The sequence below is a fragment of the Hemitrygon akajei genome, chromosome 15 (assembly GCF_048418815.1).
Source record: "Hemitrygon akajei chromosome 15, sHemAka1.3, whole genome shotgun sequence".
Classification (NCBI taxonomy): Eukaryota; Metazoa; Chordata; class Chondrichthyes; order Myliobatiformes; family Dasyatidae; genus Hemitrygon; species Hemitrygon akajei.
In genome coordinates, this window is record NC_133138.1 from 61,233,052 (window position 1) to 61,245,529 (window position 12,478).

The 12,478-nt window shown below is 40.5% G+C and overlaps 1 protein-coding gene across 2 annotated transcripts in view; it reads right to left on the minus strand.

Moving 5' to 3' along the window:
- sh3pxd2b (SH3 and PX domains 2B) overlaps nucleotides 1-12,478 on the minus strand; it is a 293,160-nt gene that overhangs the window by 149,775 nt on the left and 130,907 nt on the right. For both annotated transcript variants that reach the window (XM_073067665.1, XM_073067663.1), the window contains exon 4: nucleotides 1,836-1,912. In XM_073067665.1, the coding sequence (XP_072923766.1) occupies nucleotides 1,836-1,912 (77 nt within the window). The remainder of the gene's footprint in view (nucleotides 1-1,835; nucleotides 1,913-12,478) is intronic.

Here is a 12,478-nt window from a genome sequence, read left to right on the forward strand (position 1 = left end):
TGTACTTCGACTTATTTGCACTTTGAAAAAGAACCCAAAAACAAGGACAGTTCAGAGTTAGCAAAAGGATGAATGAAGGCTTTAGCAGTAGATGAGCCACGGTTGGATCAGGGGCACACAAAATAAATGAAGATAATGTCAGCCTTAGTGATCAAGTAAAAGTGTGTTCAAGACAATGACTCAGTATCAAAAAAAGATGTTAAGTTCCCGGATTGTCAAGTCTTTAAAGAGAAGAATGGAGTCAGTAGGCCACAGATGACAGAGTACATAAATAAAGGCTTTGATCTTCCTAATATTTAGCTATACAGATTGTTATACAAGCAATGTGACTACTCAAGGGTGAAGAAAGACAACGGTGAGAGATATGTGACACCAGTCTGTGAAACATGACATGGTGTCTGAGATAACATTGGCAGAAGCATACAGATGAGAACTAAGGACAGACAGCATGAGACGGGAGAGCAGCGTCTGTAATTCCCCTGGTTGTGACTGGACAAACCAGAGGGAAGTCACATCAAACTGAATGCCAAAGGAGAGGCATTGGAGAATACAGTGTCCAATGCAGCATTCAGGCTGATTAGTTTCATGATACTTCTTTATTTCTTGTCAGTGGATTCAACATGTTTAATCAGGTGTATCTGTTAGGCATATGCACCAGATAACATTCTAACTGGTTGCATTACCATCTAGTAAGGAGAGGCCATTGCACAGGAGCGGCAAAAGCTGCAAAAGGTTGTAAACTCAGCCTGCTCCATCATGGTACCCGTGCCACAGCCCCCACCCAGCATCAAGGACACCTTCAAAAGGCAGCATCTATCATTAAGGACCCCCATCACCCTGGGCATGCCCTCTTCTCATTGCTAATATCGAGGAGGAGCTACAGGAGCCTGAAGACACAGACTGAATGTTTCAGGAACAGCTACTTCCCCTCTGCCATCTTATTTCTGAATGGACAATGAACCCATGAACACTAACTCACTGTTTTTACCTCTCACTTTTCATGTACTGCTTATTTTGTCATTTATAGTTTTCAAAAATTATTGTGTATTGCAATGTACTGCTGCCACAAAACAAGTTTCACAACATACGCCAGTGATATTCAAACAACACACACAAAATGCTGGTGGAACACAACAGGCCAGGCAGCATCTATAGGAAGAAGCACTGTCGATGTTTCGGGCTGAAAGTCCTGACTCGGTCTCCGCCCGAAACGTCAACAGTGCTTCTTCTGATAGATGCTGCCTGGCCTGCTGCGTTCCACCAGCATTTTGTGTGTGTCGTTTGAATTTCCAGCATCTGCAGATTTCCTCGTGTTTGCTCAGTGATATTAAACCTGGTTGATTCTGATGTGGCAGATTTGAGTAACTATACTTGCAAAACATCCCTTGACTACTGCTGTCCAAGTAATTCAGATAACTTGAATTCACACTTAAAGAGTACAACTCTTAATTTTTTTTTCATAAATTAGCATTTGCATCCTAAAGCAGAGGAAAATTAAACACCATGATATGTAGATAGGGCATGCAGTTGTAGAATAAACTTATTCTTCTTCCTTCTTTAACATCCAGAAACAAAACCCCTTTGATATTTATTAAATTAGTCTTAATGGAAGTAACTGAATATATGAGTATATCTGTGTATTTTTGGGACAGACTTGGCGCATCTATGATTTTAGACAGAACTTTACCATTGCACTTTCCTATCTGCCACATACTACGCCTCAACTCTAGTCTGACTACATAAACAAACTCCTGTCCCAAACAAAGATGGGGGAAAAAGAAATGAACGCAAGATCTTCAAGTTTTTTTTCTCTCCAGAGGTCATCTGTTACTTACCCTGCAGTATTCATCTATGGGCTTCAGCCGCTTTACTGCAACATCCCTGATGTGACTTCGCCGGAAGAGGATTTTCCCTGCAATGCGAACAAACAGCAGCATTATTAAGCAGCTCTTAGTCATATCCTGAGTGTTAGGAGCAAAGAAACCCCATTCTTTGCATCAACATACTTCATTTAAGCAGTCATATATTTACATTATTTCATGTTTACATTGGGCAGAGCTGCATACTGATCCAGTATGCAAAACATATTCAAATACTTGTCCATCCCTGCTTTAAATTATTTGCTAGAAACACATCACTGGCCTGAACAAATAATTTCATTGTTTAATGGATATCCAGTAAATGATGGGTTAACATGGAATTAACAGGCTGAATGGCCTGCTGCCATGCTCTATAGCTCAATTACTCCATGTTTTCAAGCAGCCAACTACTCAATACAAAGATATTTGTAGCAAATACTCATTAAAGAGCCCATTTACCTTCCTGCAAGGCAGTTACAAAGGAGGGGGTAAAGCAGTAGGCATCTGCAAGCCAACAACTTCAATGATTAACATGAGGTCATGCACACAAGCTCTTCAATTCATTTTGAATATTCTGTCTTTGATACATAGATACCATTAGAGAATATGATGAAGATGTACATATGCCATTTTCTCTTCTATCTATGGATAAGAAAATTATCTGAAAAGGACAATTAATTCACTATTTACAGCTAAGCACCTCCGGATAAATGTTGTCAGAAAGTACGAGAGCTACAAAATCTATTTTCCTTTAACATTCTGCTCTGTTACATCGGAGGAAACCACTATCACTTCCTCTGCATCATACCATTGTTCAATCTGAATATGAATGATCAGTAAATTTGCAGATGACACAAATATTAGTCATGCCGTTGGCAGTGTATGGCTTAAGCTGATTGAATGGGCAAGGAAACGGTAATACCCTGAAGAATGTGAGGTGACGCATTTTGGGAGAGCCAATAAAGCCAGAATATATGCAGTTGGACCCGATGTGGAACCGAGGGACAAAAGAGCCTTAGTGTCCATATCCAGAGATCCCAAAGGGAATAGCAATCGGAATGAAGATAAATTAACTACGAAGGCATGTAGATGAGAAAAGAAGGAAGGCTGTGTTACAACTGTGTAAAATGTCAGGCTACAGCTAGGTTATGGTTTAAGAAAGACGTGATGCCATTGGAGAGGGTATAAAGGAGATTCATTAGAATGTTGTCTCAGTGAAGCATTTCATTTGTGAGCAGAAACTGTGTTGAACTAGGATACTGTACTGTGCCGCTGCTGCAAAAACCTTATGTTCAGGGCATTTATACCTTGGGTACCAATCATGAAAACAGCTTGAGCTGGATAGGCTTGGGAGCTGAGGATATAACCTGACAGATATAAATTATTAGAGTAATAGGTAAGTTAGTTCGTGTGATTCTTCAGCTTATCAGTGGTGGCTATAATCAGAGATTTAGAGGAGACTTGGGGAGGAGCATCTCCAGCCAAAGGAGGCTGTAATTTGAAAGGTGTTGCCTGAGTTCAAAGTTCAAAGTAAGTTTATTATCAAAGTATGCATTTGCTGACGAGATTCATTTTCCTTGCAGCCATTTACAGAGGGTGATGGAGGCAAATACTTTCACAGCATACAAGAAAAATTCACAGTAGAATTGGAAGCAATGACATAGAAGGCTACTGGTGAAGTTCTGGAAAATGGGATTAATAGAACGTAAAGCAGAACAGCACAGATAAAGGCTCTTTGGCTCATGGTGTTGCTAGATATAGATAGTTGATTACCAGCACAGACACTGTTTCCATGCTGCATTGCTCAGTGACTGCAATCCGAGTTTCAGAGTGGTCCACAGCCAAGTAATGTTATAGCTTTCTGGGTATCAGTCGTAATTAGTAGCAGTAATAACTCACAATAGATCCTAGATAGGATTTTCTTAAGCAGTTCTCCACATTGTTGGGTTACAGTTTTACCACAATTTCAAGACTTCAGGGAGGCTATTGTCTGCTTCAATTCCCTCTTCCATGTGTGAATCACATTAAGGTGCATAATGTAAATTAACCAGTATCCATAATTATGGAGCCCTTAAGCAGTAACTTGAGCAGAACGCATGCAAAGTATTTGGCTGAATACACTTTACTACTGTGCTTTACACCCTGGTCTGGTATACACACATATAGTTAAATAACAATAAACTTGACTTGAGCTCTTCCACTCATGATGAGTGTTCAGATGTTTACCAGCCCTTGTCTGTCAATTACCTAGGTGTTCACCACTGGCCTTCATTAGATGTGTAGTATGGTCTGAGAGCTTTGTTTTCTTTGATTAGTTGTGCAATCACTCAAGTGACGAAGGAAGTTACTCCAAGCTGATTCTCCATGATTAGCAAATTCAGTCACCAACTAGCCAGTTTATACACTCTAAACTGAAAACACCTGAAATTCATGGCTGGAAAGAATTCACCCACCCACCTATCCAACCAATCCAATACTGTTAATTCCCTTTAATCAACGATTATGTCTGAATGAATAGAGTTAATTGCACTTTTGCTAGCATTGTGCATAGACTCTACTGTTCAATACACAATAGAATGATTGAGAACTCTAAACTTTGGGTCGTTTTGTTGCCAATTTTTCCTTCCCTATTACTGCTGGAGTATTACGTTCAAGCAAGAAGTAGTGTGACCCTGATATTTTTTGAGACCAGTTTAAAAAGAGTAAAATTTGCTAACTGCCTTACAAAATATTAACTTTAATTACAGCCAGCACATTCTCAGAAACCTTGTGCATACCCAAATATTTGTGTTTATGGTGGAAGACATGGCAATGTGTTGAAAAGCAAAATAAATTATGAGGAACAAGATGAAATTCAAAGGTCTCTTCACTCTGGCCTTTTAGCTCTTCTCACATGCCTATCATTACCCCCGGCTCCTCCTTCCCTTTCTGCTATGGTCCTGTCTCTTCTATCAGATTCCTTCCTCTCCAGCCCTTGGCCATTCTCACCCATCAGGCTTCACTTCCAGCTAGACTCCTTCTTCTCCCCCACCTTTTTAATCTGGCTTCTTCCTCTTTTCTTTTCAGTTCTGAAGAAGGGTCTTGGCCCGAAACGTTGCCAGTTTATTCAGTTCCATAGACACTGGCTAACCTGCTGAGTTTCTCCAGCATTTTGTGCGTGTTTCTTTTGCACATTGGACATTTGTCCGTCTTTGTGTGCAGTTTTTTATTGATCCTATTCTGTTTATTTGTATTTATTGTGAATGCTTGCAAGAAAATGAACCCCAAGGTAGTATATGGTGACATACATGTACTTTGAAAATAAAGTTACTTTGAACATTCAACTTTGCTTAGAAATTAAACTCGTTTTGCCAGGGATCTAGGTGAAAATTTAGCTCCATATTGCAGCAGACATGTTGACAATCTGATTCCAATTCTTTTGAAGAAATCACCATTCAATATCATAATTGTTCTTTTTTAAGCTACTTTACCATCCTTGTCCCTTGTACACTGATTCCATGCCCCAGACTATAGAAACAGTTCATGATACAGTACTCATTTCATTCAGCAGGACCATAAGGATAACACACCTCAAAAAGGAAAATATTAACACATAATACCTCCACTGTTATCATCCGGGGTGAGGAGTGAGTCGAGCTTGGGGTTGACCATTGACCAGAAACACAATACATGAGCAACATAAATGTGGCAATTGCAAGTGTAGGTCAAAGGTTAGGCATCTTGTGTCATGTGACTCACATCCTTTCGCCATACACAAAGCACAAATCAAGAGTGTGACAGAATATTCTCCACTGCACTGGTTGAGTGCAGCTCAAATAACACTCAACACCTTTGGCACCACCCAGAACAAAGTGGCTTCTTGACCGACAACCTATTGAACAACCTAAGCACCCATTCCCTTCAACGTTGCGACAGCCGTGCACCGTTTACAATTATTTGCACTGGGCTATTCTGGTAGCACCCCCAAATTCATGACCTCTACCACCAAGGATGAGCAGCAGGTCCATGGAAACACCTGTATCTGCAGGTTCCCCTCCAATACTGCCGGCCCTTCATCATCCTGATTTTCCTACCCAACTGCACTGTAGGAAGGACTGCTGTTCAAGTAGCAGCTCAGCATCATCTTAAGAGCAATGGGGGAGATGCAATAAATTCTGAACTTGCAAATAATCCCCAGCTCATTTTTTAAAGTATATCATTCATTCCTTTTTATTCATGAGCTGGAAGCGATTCCCAGCTCAAAGGAATGGTATACTTCAAAAACAAATTGCTAGCAAGGAAAAGGACTTTTGAAGATTATTCTCAAAGGATTAACTCCGGTTGTTCTGAGAGTACCTGATGCTGATTAGAGCTATCAGCATGATTTTCTCATGCTAACATTTCTAAATCTTGATAAGGCAATAAGTAGCTACTGGATATTTAGGCACAGTATATTTAGGATAGTAAATAACTTAAGTTATATTTATTTCATGTCAATGGAGTAATTCTAGTTCAGTACAGAACAGATGTCTTTATACAAAATTGCATGTCCATACAAAATTTAAAATTTATGCAATGGTTTGTCTGAAACTTATATACAAATGCCAAACATAACTTTAATTAGCTAACTCCACCAAAAGTTTTCCAAGTTCTCACAGTTTTCAATTTATTAGACAATATGCACATTATCCAGCTTCCATACAGTGGAACTTGAAAAAAATCACCCCGATAGTCTGTAAACATAACATTTTCTGCAGATGCTTCAAATCAAGAATAACACACAAAAAATGCTGGAGGAACTCAGCAGATCAGGCAGTGTGTATGGAGAGGAATTAAAGTGGCAATGTTTTGGGCTGAGACCCTTCATCAGAACTGGAAAGGAAGGGGGAAAAGGCCAAAAAAAAGGTGGGGTGTTAAGAGTGCAAGCTGGAAGGTGATAGGTGAAGCCATGTGAGGGGGAAAGTAGGAGGTTGGGGAGGGAAGGTGAAGTGAGCAGCTGGGAAGTGATAGGTAGAAAAGGTAAAGAGTTGAAAACTGATAAAAGAGGAGAGTGTGGACCATGTGGGAAAGGGCAAGAGGAGAGGCACCAGAGGAGGGTTTTTGGCCGGTGAGGAGAAGAAAAGGGGTAAAAAAAATAGCCACAGTGGGGAATGGAAAAGGAGAGAAGAGGAGGAGAAATTACTCGAAGTTGGAGAAATCTATGTTCATGCCATCAGATTGGAGACAAACCAAGTAAAATGCTCCTCTAACCTGAGAGTGTCCTCACAGTACCTCTCTGCACATGTGGTTACTTACGATCCCTAATACAGTAAAATAGTGCTCACCCACTAAGAGAGGCCTGCATATGTTTAGAAAATTATTTATGCATCCACAGTACTCAGATTCTGATGAAAAGCAGAGTGCATCACTTAAAGAGATTATAAAAACATCATCCCAGTGGCACAAGTCAATAGACAATGGGTGCAGAAGTAGACCATTCATGCACCGCCATTCTGAGATCATGGCTGATCATCTACTATCAATACCCGGTTCCTGCCTTGTCCCCATATCCCTTGATTCCCCTATCCATAAGATACCTATCTAGCTCCTTCTTGAAAGCATCCAGAGAATTGGCCTCCAATGCCTTCCGAGGCAGTGCATTCCAGACCCCCACAACTCTCTGGGAGAAGAAGTTTTTCCTTAACTCTGTCCTAAATGACCTACCTCTTATTCTCAAACCATGCCCTCTGGTACTGGACTCTCCCAGCATCTGGAACATATTTCCTGCCTCTATCTTGTCCAATCCCTTAATAATCTTATATGTTGCAATCAGATCCCCTCTCAATCTCCTTAATTCCAGCGTGTACAAGCCCAGTCTCTCTAACCTCTCTGCATAAGACAGTCCAGACATCCCAGGAATTAACCTTGTGAATCTATGCTGCACTTCCTCTACAGCCAGGATGTCCTTCCTTAACCCTGGAGACCAAAACTGTACACAATACTCCAGGTGTGGTCTCACCAGGGCCCTGTACAAATGCAAAAGGATTTCCTTGCTCTTGTACTCAATTCCCTTTGTAATAAAGGCCAACATTCCATTAGCCTTCTTCACTGCCTGCTGCACTTGCTCATTCACCTTCAATGACTGATGAACAAGGACTCCTAGATCTCTGTATTTCTCCCTTACCTAACTCTACACCGTTCAGATAATAATCTGCCTTCCTGTTCTTACTCTCAAAGTGGATAACCTCACACTTATTCACATTAAACGTCATCTGCCAAGTATCTGCCCACTCACCCAGCCTATCCAAGTCACCCTGAATTCTCCTAACATCCTCATCACATGTCACACTGCCACCTAGTTTAGTATCGTCAGCAAACTTGCTGATGTTATTCTCAATGCCTTCACCTAAATCGTTGATGTAAATCGTAAACAGCTGTGGTCCCAATACCGAGCCCTGTGGCACCCCACTAGTCACCACCTGACATTCCGAGAAACACCCATTCACCGTTACCCTTTGCTTTCTATCTGCCAACCAGTTTTCTATCCATGTCAATACCTTCCCCCCAATGCCATGAGCTCTGATTTTACCCACCAATCTCCTATGTGGGACCCTATCAAATGCCTTCTGAAAATCGAGGTACACTACATCCACTGGATCTCCCTTGTCTAACTTCCTGGTTACTTCCTCGAAAAATTCCAATAGATTAGTCAAGCATGATTTGCCCTTGGTAAATCCATGCTGGCTCGGCCCAATCCTATCACTGCTATCTAGATATGTCACTATTTCATCTTTAATCATGGACTCTAGCATCTTCCCCACTACTGATGTTAGGCTGACAGGACAATAGTTCTCTGTTTTCTCCCTCCCTCCTTTCTTAAAAAATGGGATAACATTAGCCATTCTCCAATCCTCAGGAACTAATCCTGAATCTGAGGAACATTGGAAAATGTTTACCAATGCATCTGCAATTTCCAGAGCCACCTCCTTTAGTACCCTGGGATGCAGACCATCTGGACCTGGGGATTTGTCAGCCTTCAGTCCCATCAGTCTACTCATCACCGTTTCCTTTCTAATGTCAATCTGTTTCATTTCCTCTGTTACCCTATGTCCTTGGCCCATCCATACATCTGGGAGATTGCTTGTGTCTTCCCTAGTGAAGACAGATCTAAAGTACTTATTAAATTCTTCTGCCATTTCTGTTTCCCATAACAATTTCACCCAATTCATTCTTCAAGTCAATGGTAACACTTTTTTTTAAAAATCACTCCATTCTGGAGGAATAAACAGTCAATGGCAGAGGCGCTCCCCGCTATCGCTGAATCAAGGGAAAACAAATCCAATTGTCTTGCATATTGCTAGAAGTTGACAGCAACAGTAAAACAACAAATTACAATTAAAAACAAGAGAAAATCTGCAGATGCTGAAATCCAAGCAACACACACACAAAATGCTGGAGGAACTCAGCAGGCCAGGCAGCATCTATGGGAAAGAGTACAGTCGACGTTTCAGGCCAAGACCCTTCACCAGGACCGCGGAAAACAAGATGAGGAGTAGAGTTAAAAGGTGGAGGGGGGAGGGGAGGGATGAAGTAAAGAGCTGAGAAGTTGATTGGTGAAAGAGATACGGGGCTGATAGGAGAGGTCAGAAATGTAAGCAGTTTTGCATACAGCTCCCATGCCCTGAAAACTCCCATGAAGAAAACTGCGCTGCTGATCATTTTGGAAGAACAAAAGAACAGAATATATTTTCAATTGAGAATTGGATGTTCTTGAAGTTATTTATCGTCTGCAACCATTCACAACCAAGGATGGCAAAACTTTGATCATTGGTTCTGAATTTGTTTAGCTCAGTCTACTTTACTTTCACCGCTCAGCACAAACGTTTTCCTATATTTCAATTTCTCCAGGTTGGCACCTCAATATCAAAGATGGTCGGTGCTGTTCCCAACGAGCCATTCTGCACTCTTCATTGAACCAAGGTTAAACAAGGCTCAGCTTCATCGATCATCATGAAGTGGTTTGAATGGCTGATCATGGGACACATCAAAAACTCCATTCCTGCCACACTGGACACTCACCAATATGCTTACCAACAGTACCGCCCTATGACAGATGCCACAACATCAGTCATGCACCCAGCACTGACACACCTGGAAAACAAGGACACTTATGTCAGAATACTGTTTCTGGATTTCAGTCCAGCATTCAACACGTTTGTCCTACTGACCCTGGTGAATAAACTCCTACTTCTCAGTCCAAACACAACACTCTGCAAGTCTCTCATAGTCCCAGAACACATCATACAAATAACAAAACGCACAGACTCCAGCAGTGAGAGAAGAGGTAGCTTCGGAGGGTCTTAATACAACAGGAAACAGTGATAGATGATTCCTTGAGAGTGTACTTGGAGGTCAATCCGCAACACAACATAGTTACCACTTCATCTCCTTAATGAACATCTATATACCTGCCACTTCTTGGAGATATTTACGACATATATAATTTTAAGTCTGAACTGATGAAGTTGATCTAACTAAATTAATCTAAACCTCTTTCAAAGCATCATGAAGATGACTCAGATGGTTTTACCTGAAAGATTGACCAAAATTTGCGACACAGATGCTGACTAACCTGCCAAGTGCTTCCAAAGTGTTCGCTTGACACTCACGTCTACAGAAACAACAAACCAATTTCAATTATTTTCTTTGTCATCAACTCTAAAACTTCATTGAGACATTTCTAGCTTCAAGTAAATGTTAATTAAGGCATTCGTTTTCACAATTAAGAACAAGCAGAAACCGCACTTCAGACAATGTACTAAATGATCCTGGGACTGTGAAGCAAGCAATGGGAAAAAGTTAGCAATGATCCCTTCTCTCCTTTGATTGCCAGTGACTCATACTGGAAAGTTCACTTGTGGATGTAAGGGGAATGAAAAGAACTGGGATTACAATTTTCTCCACCACTGAATGGTTACCAACACTCAGTGTCTCCACTAACATGTTACAGACAATTCCTTGGCATTGTACATGAGATAAACCAGTACTCATGGAACTGTATTTGAGCAGGAACCAGCACTCTCTAGAGAGAAAAGAGCAGAATAAAACTCGCAAAGACAAATGCAAGGGGAATCTATAAAATACAGCATTTGTACAGCAATCACTCCAATTGGCAGACTTATACATAACCTTAGAAATGTTTCATTCCAATGTTTATTTTTTAAAGAATTGCATATTTTAGTTTAACAAAATAACCAACAGGGATGAACAGACCTTTGTGTCACAGCTAATATGACTTAACTGTATTGGCAGCACTTTGCAGTTAGCCAACTGTGCCACATTGACATATTTAAGCCAAGCTAAAAATCACAATATTCCTCAAGTGCAATTCCTCATCTGAAATAAAAAGTATAAAGTGGGTACACCATATAAACTCGTCTACAATAACGAACTTTTGCTTATGGAGTTAAACGGAAAATAAATCTGTCAAACTGAACTAAGTTTTTAGCTTGGTATTTGCGTCACAAATAAATGTCAATTTGATGCACTTCCCTCAAAATGGCATTAGCACCAGCAGAAGCAAATTTACATGCAGCCAAGGTACATCTGAAACTAAACAGAAAGACTATAAGTTTTCAAGAATGGCATAATCGAACAAAAAGTTGTCAGTGTCCAATAGTTGAAAACACACAAATTGCAAGTCTCTTCACATGCTTTTCATTAAAGAAAGACACGCATCAACAAGCGTTTTAGGGTTGTGTCTAGCACGTGGCAAACTAAATCTAATATTCCAGGAACTAATCTACTAGTAGGCTCTGTTTAGCATGGTGGTCTTAGGTTATTTCACAAAACCAAGAAATGCTGGCAGGCAGAAGCACATTTCTATTGACTAAAGATACAGTAAGCCACAGTGGTTGGCAGTAAATACTTTTGCCATCATGTGTAAGTCAAAGCTGGTGAGCTAACCTACTTGAAACAATCTCATCCTTGTTTCAAGTATTGTGAAGAGAGTTTCATTTGAGAGCCACTGCAGCCATGGCAAATTTTCAGGGAATGTTTCATATATTAAACTTTTCTGATTTTCATATCTGTTTTAATTGAATGGTCTAGGCTGGCAGGAAGAGTATAAATTACCCAAGATTAAAGCTACAAGTGAAAAAGGAAAAATGAGCCCAATAAATCTCAGCAACTGAGAGAAATATACCCTTTGGGTGATGATAGACATGTAAAATTAGTTCCAAGGATAGTCAGAGACAAAAATCTAGAATTAAAAAAATACTACTGACACAAAATATTACAGGAATAAGTTCTTTCAATGATAACCTGGTAAGGGGTAGTCAAGAAAGTGAAATTTTCTCTTTAACTTAAGATAGCCAATAATGGACAGATATTAGCCTTCAACCATCAGACTCCTGAACCATTCACCACAGCACTGAACTGATCACTAAACACAACCTACGTACTCACTTTCATAGACTACACTCCTATTTTCAGCCATTACGTGGTTGCCCAGGGTTTCAATGCTTCAGAAAAGATAGAGGTAGGTTGGGGTGGGGGTAGGGCAGTTGCACTAATAATCAGGGACAGTATCACAGCTGCACTCAGAGAGTACATAAAGGAGGGCTCGTTCACTGGGTCAATTTGGATAGAACTCAAAAATA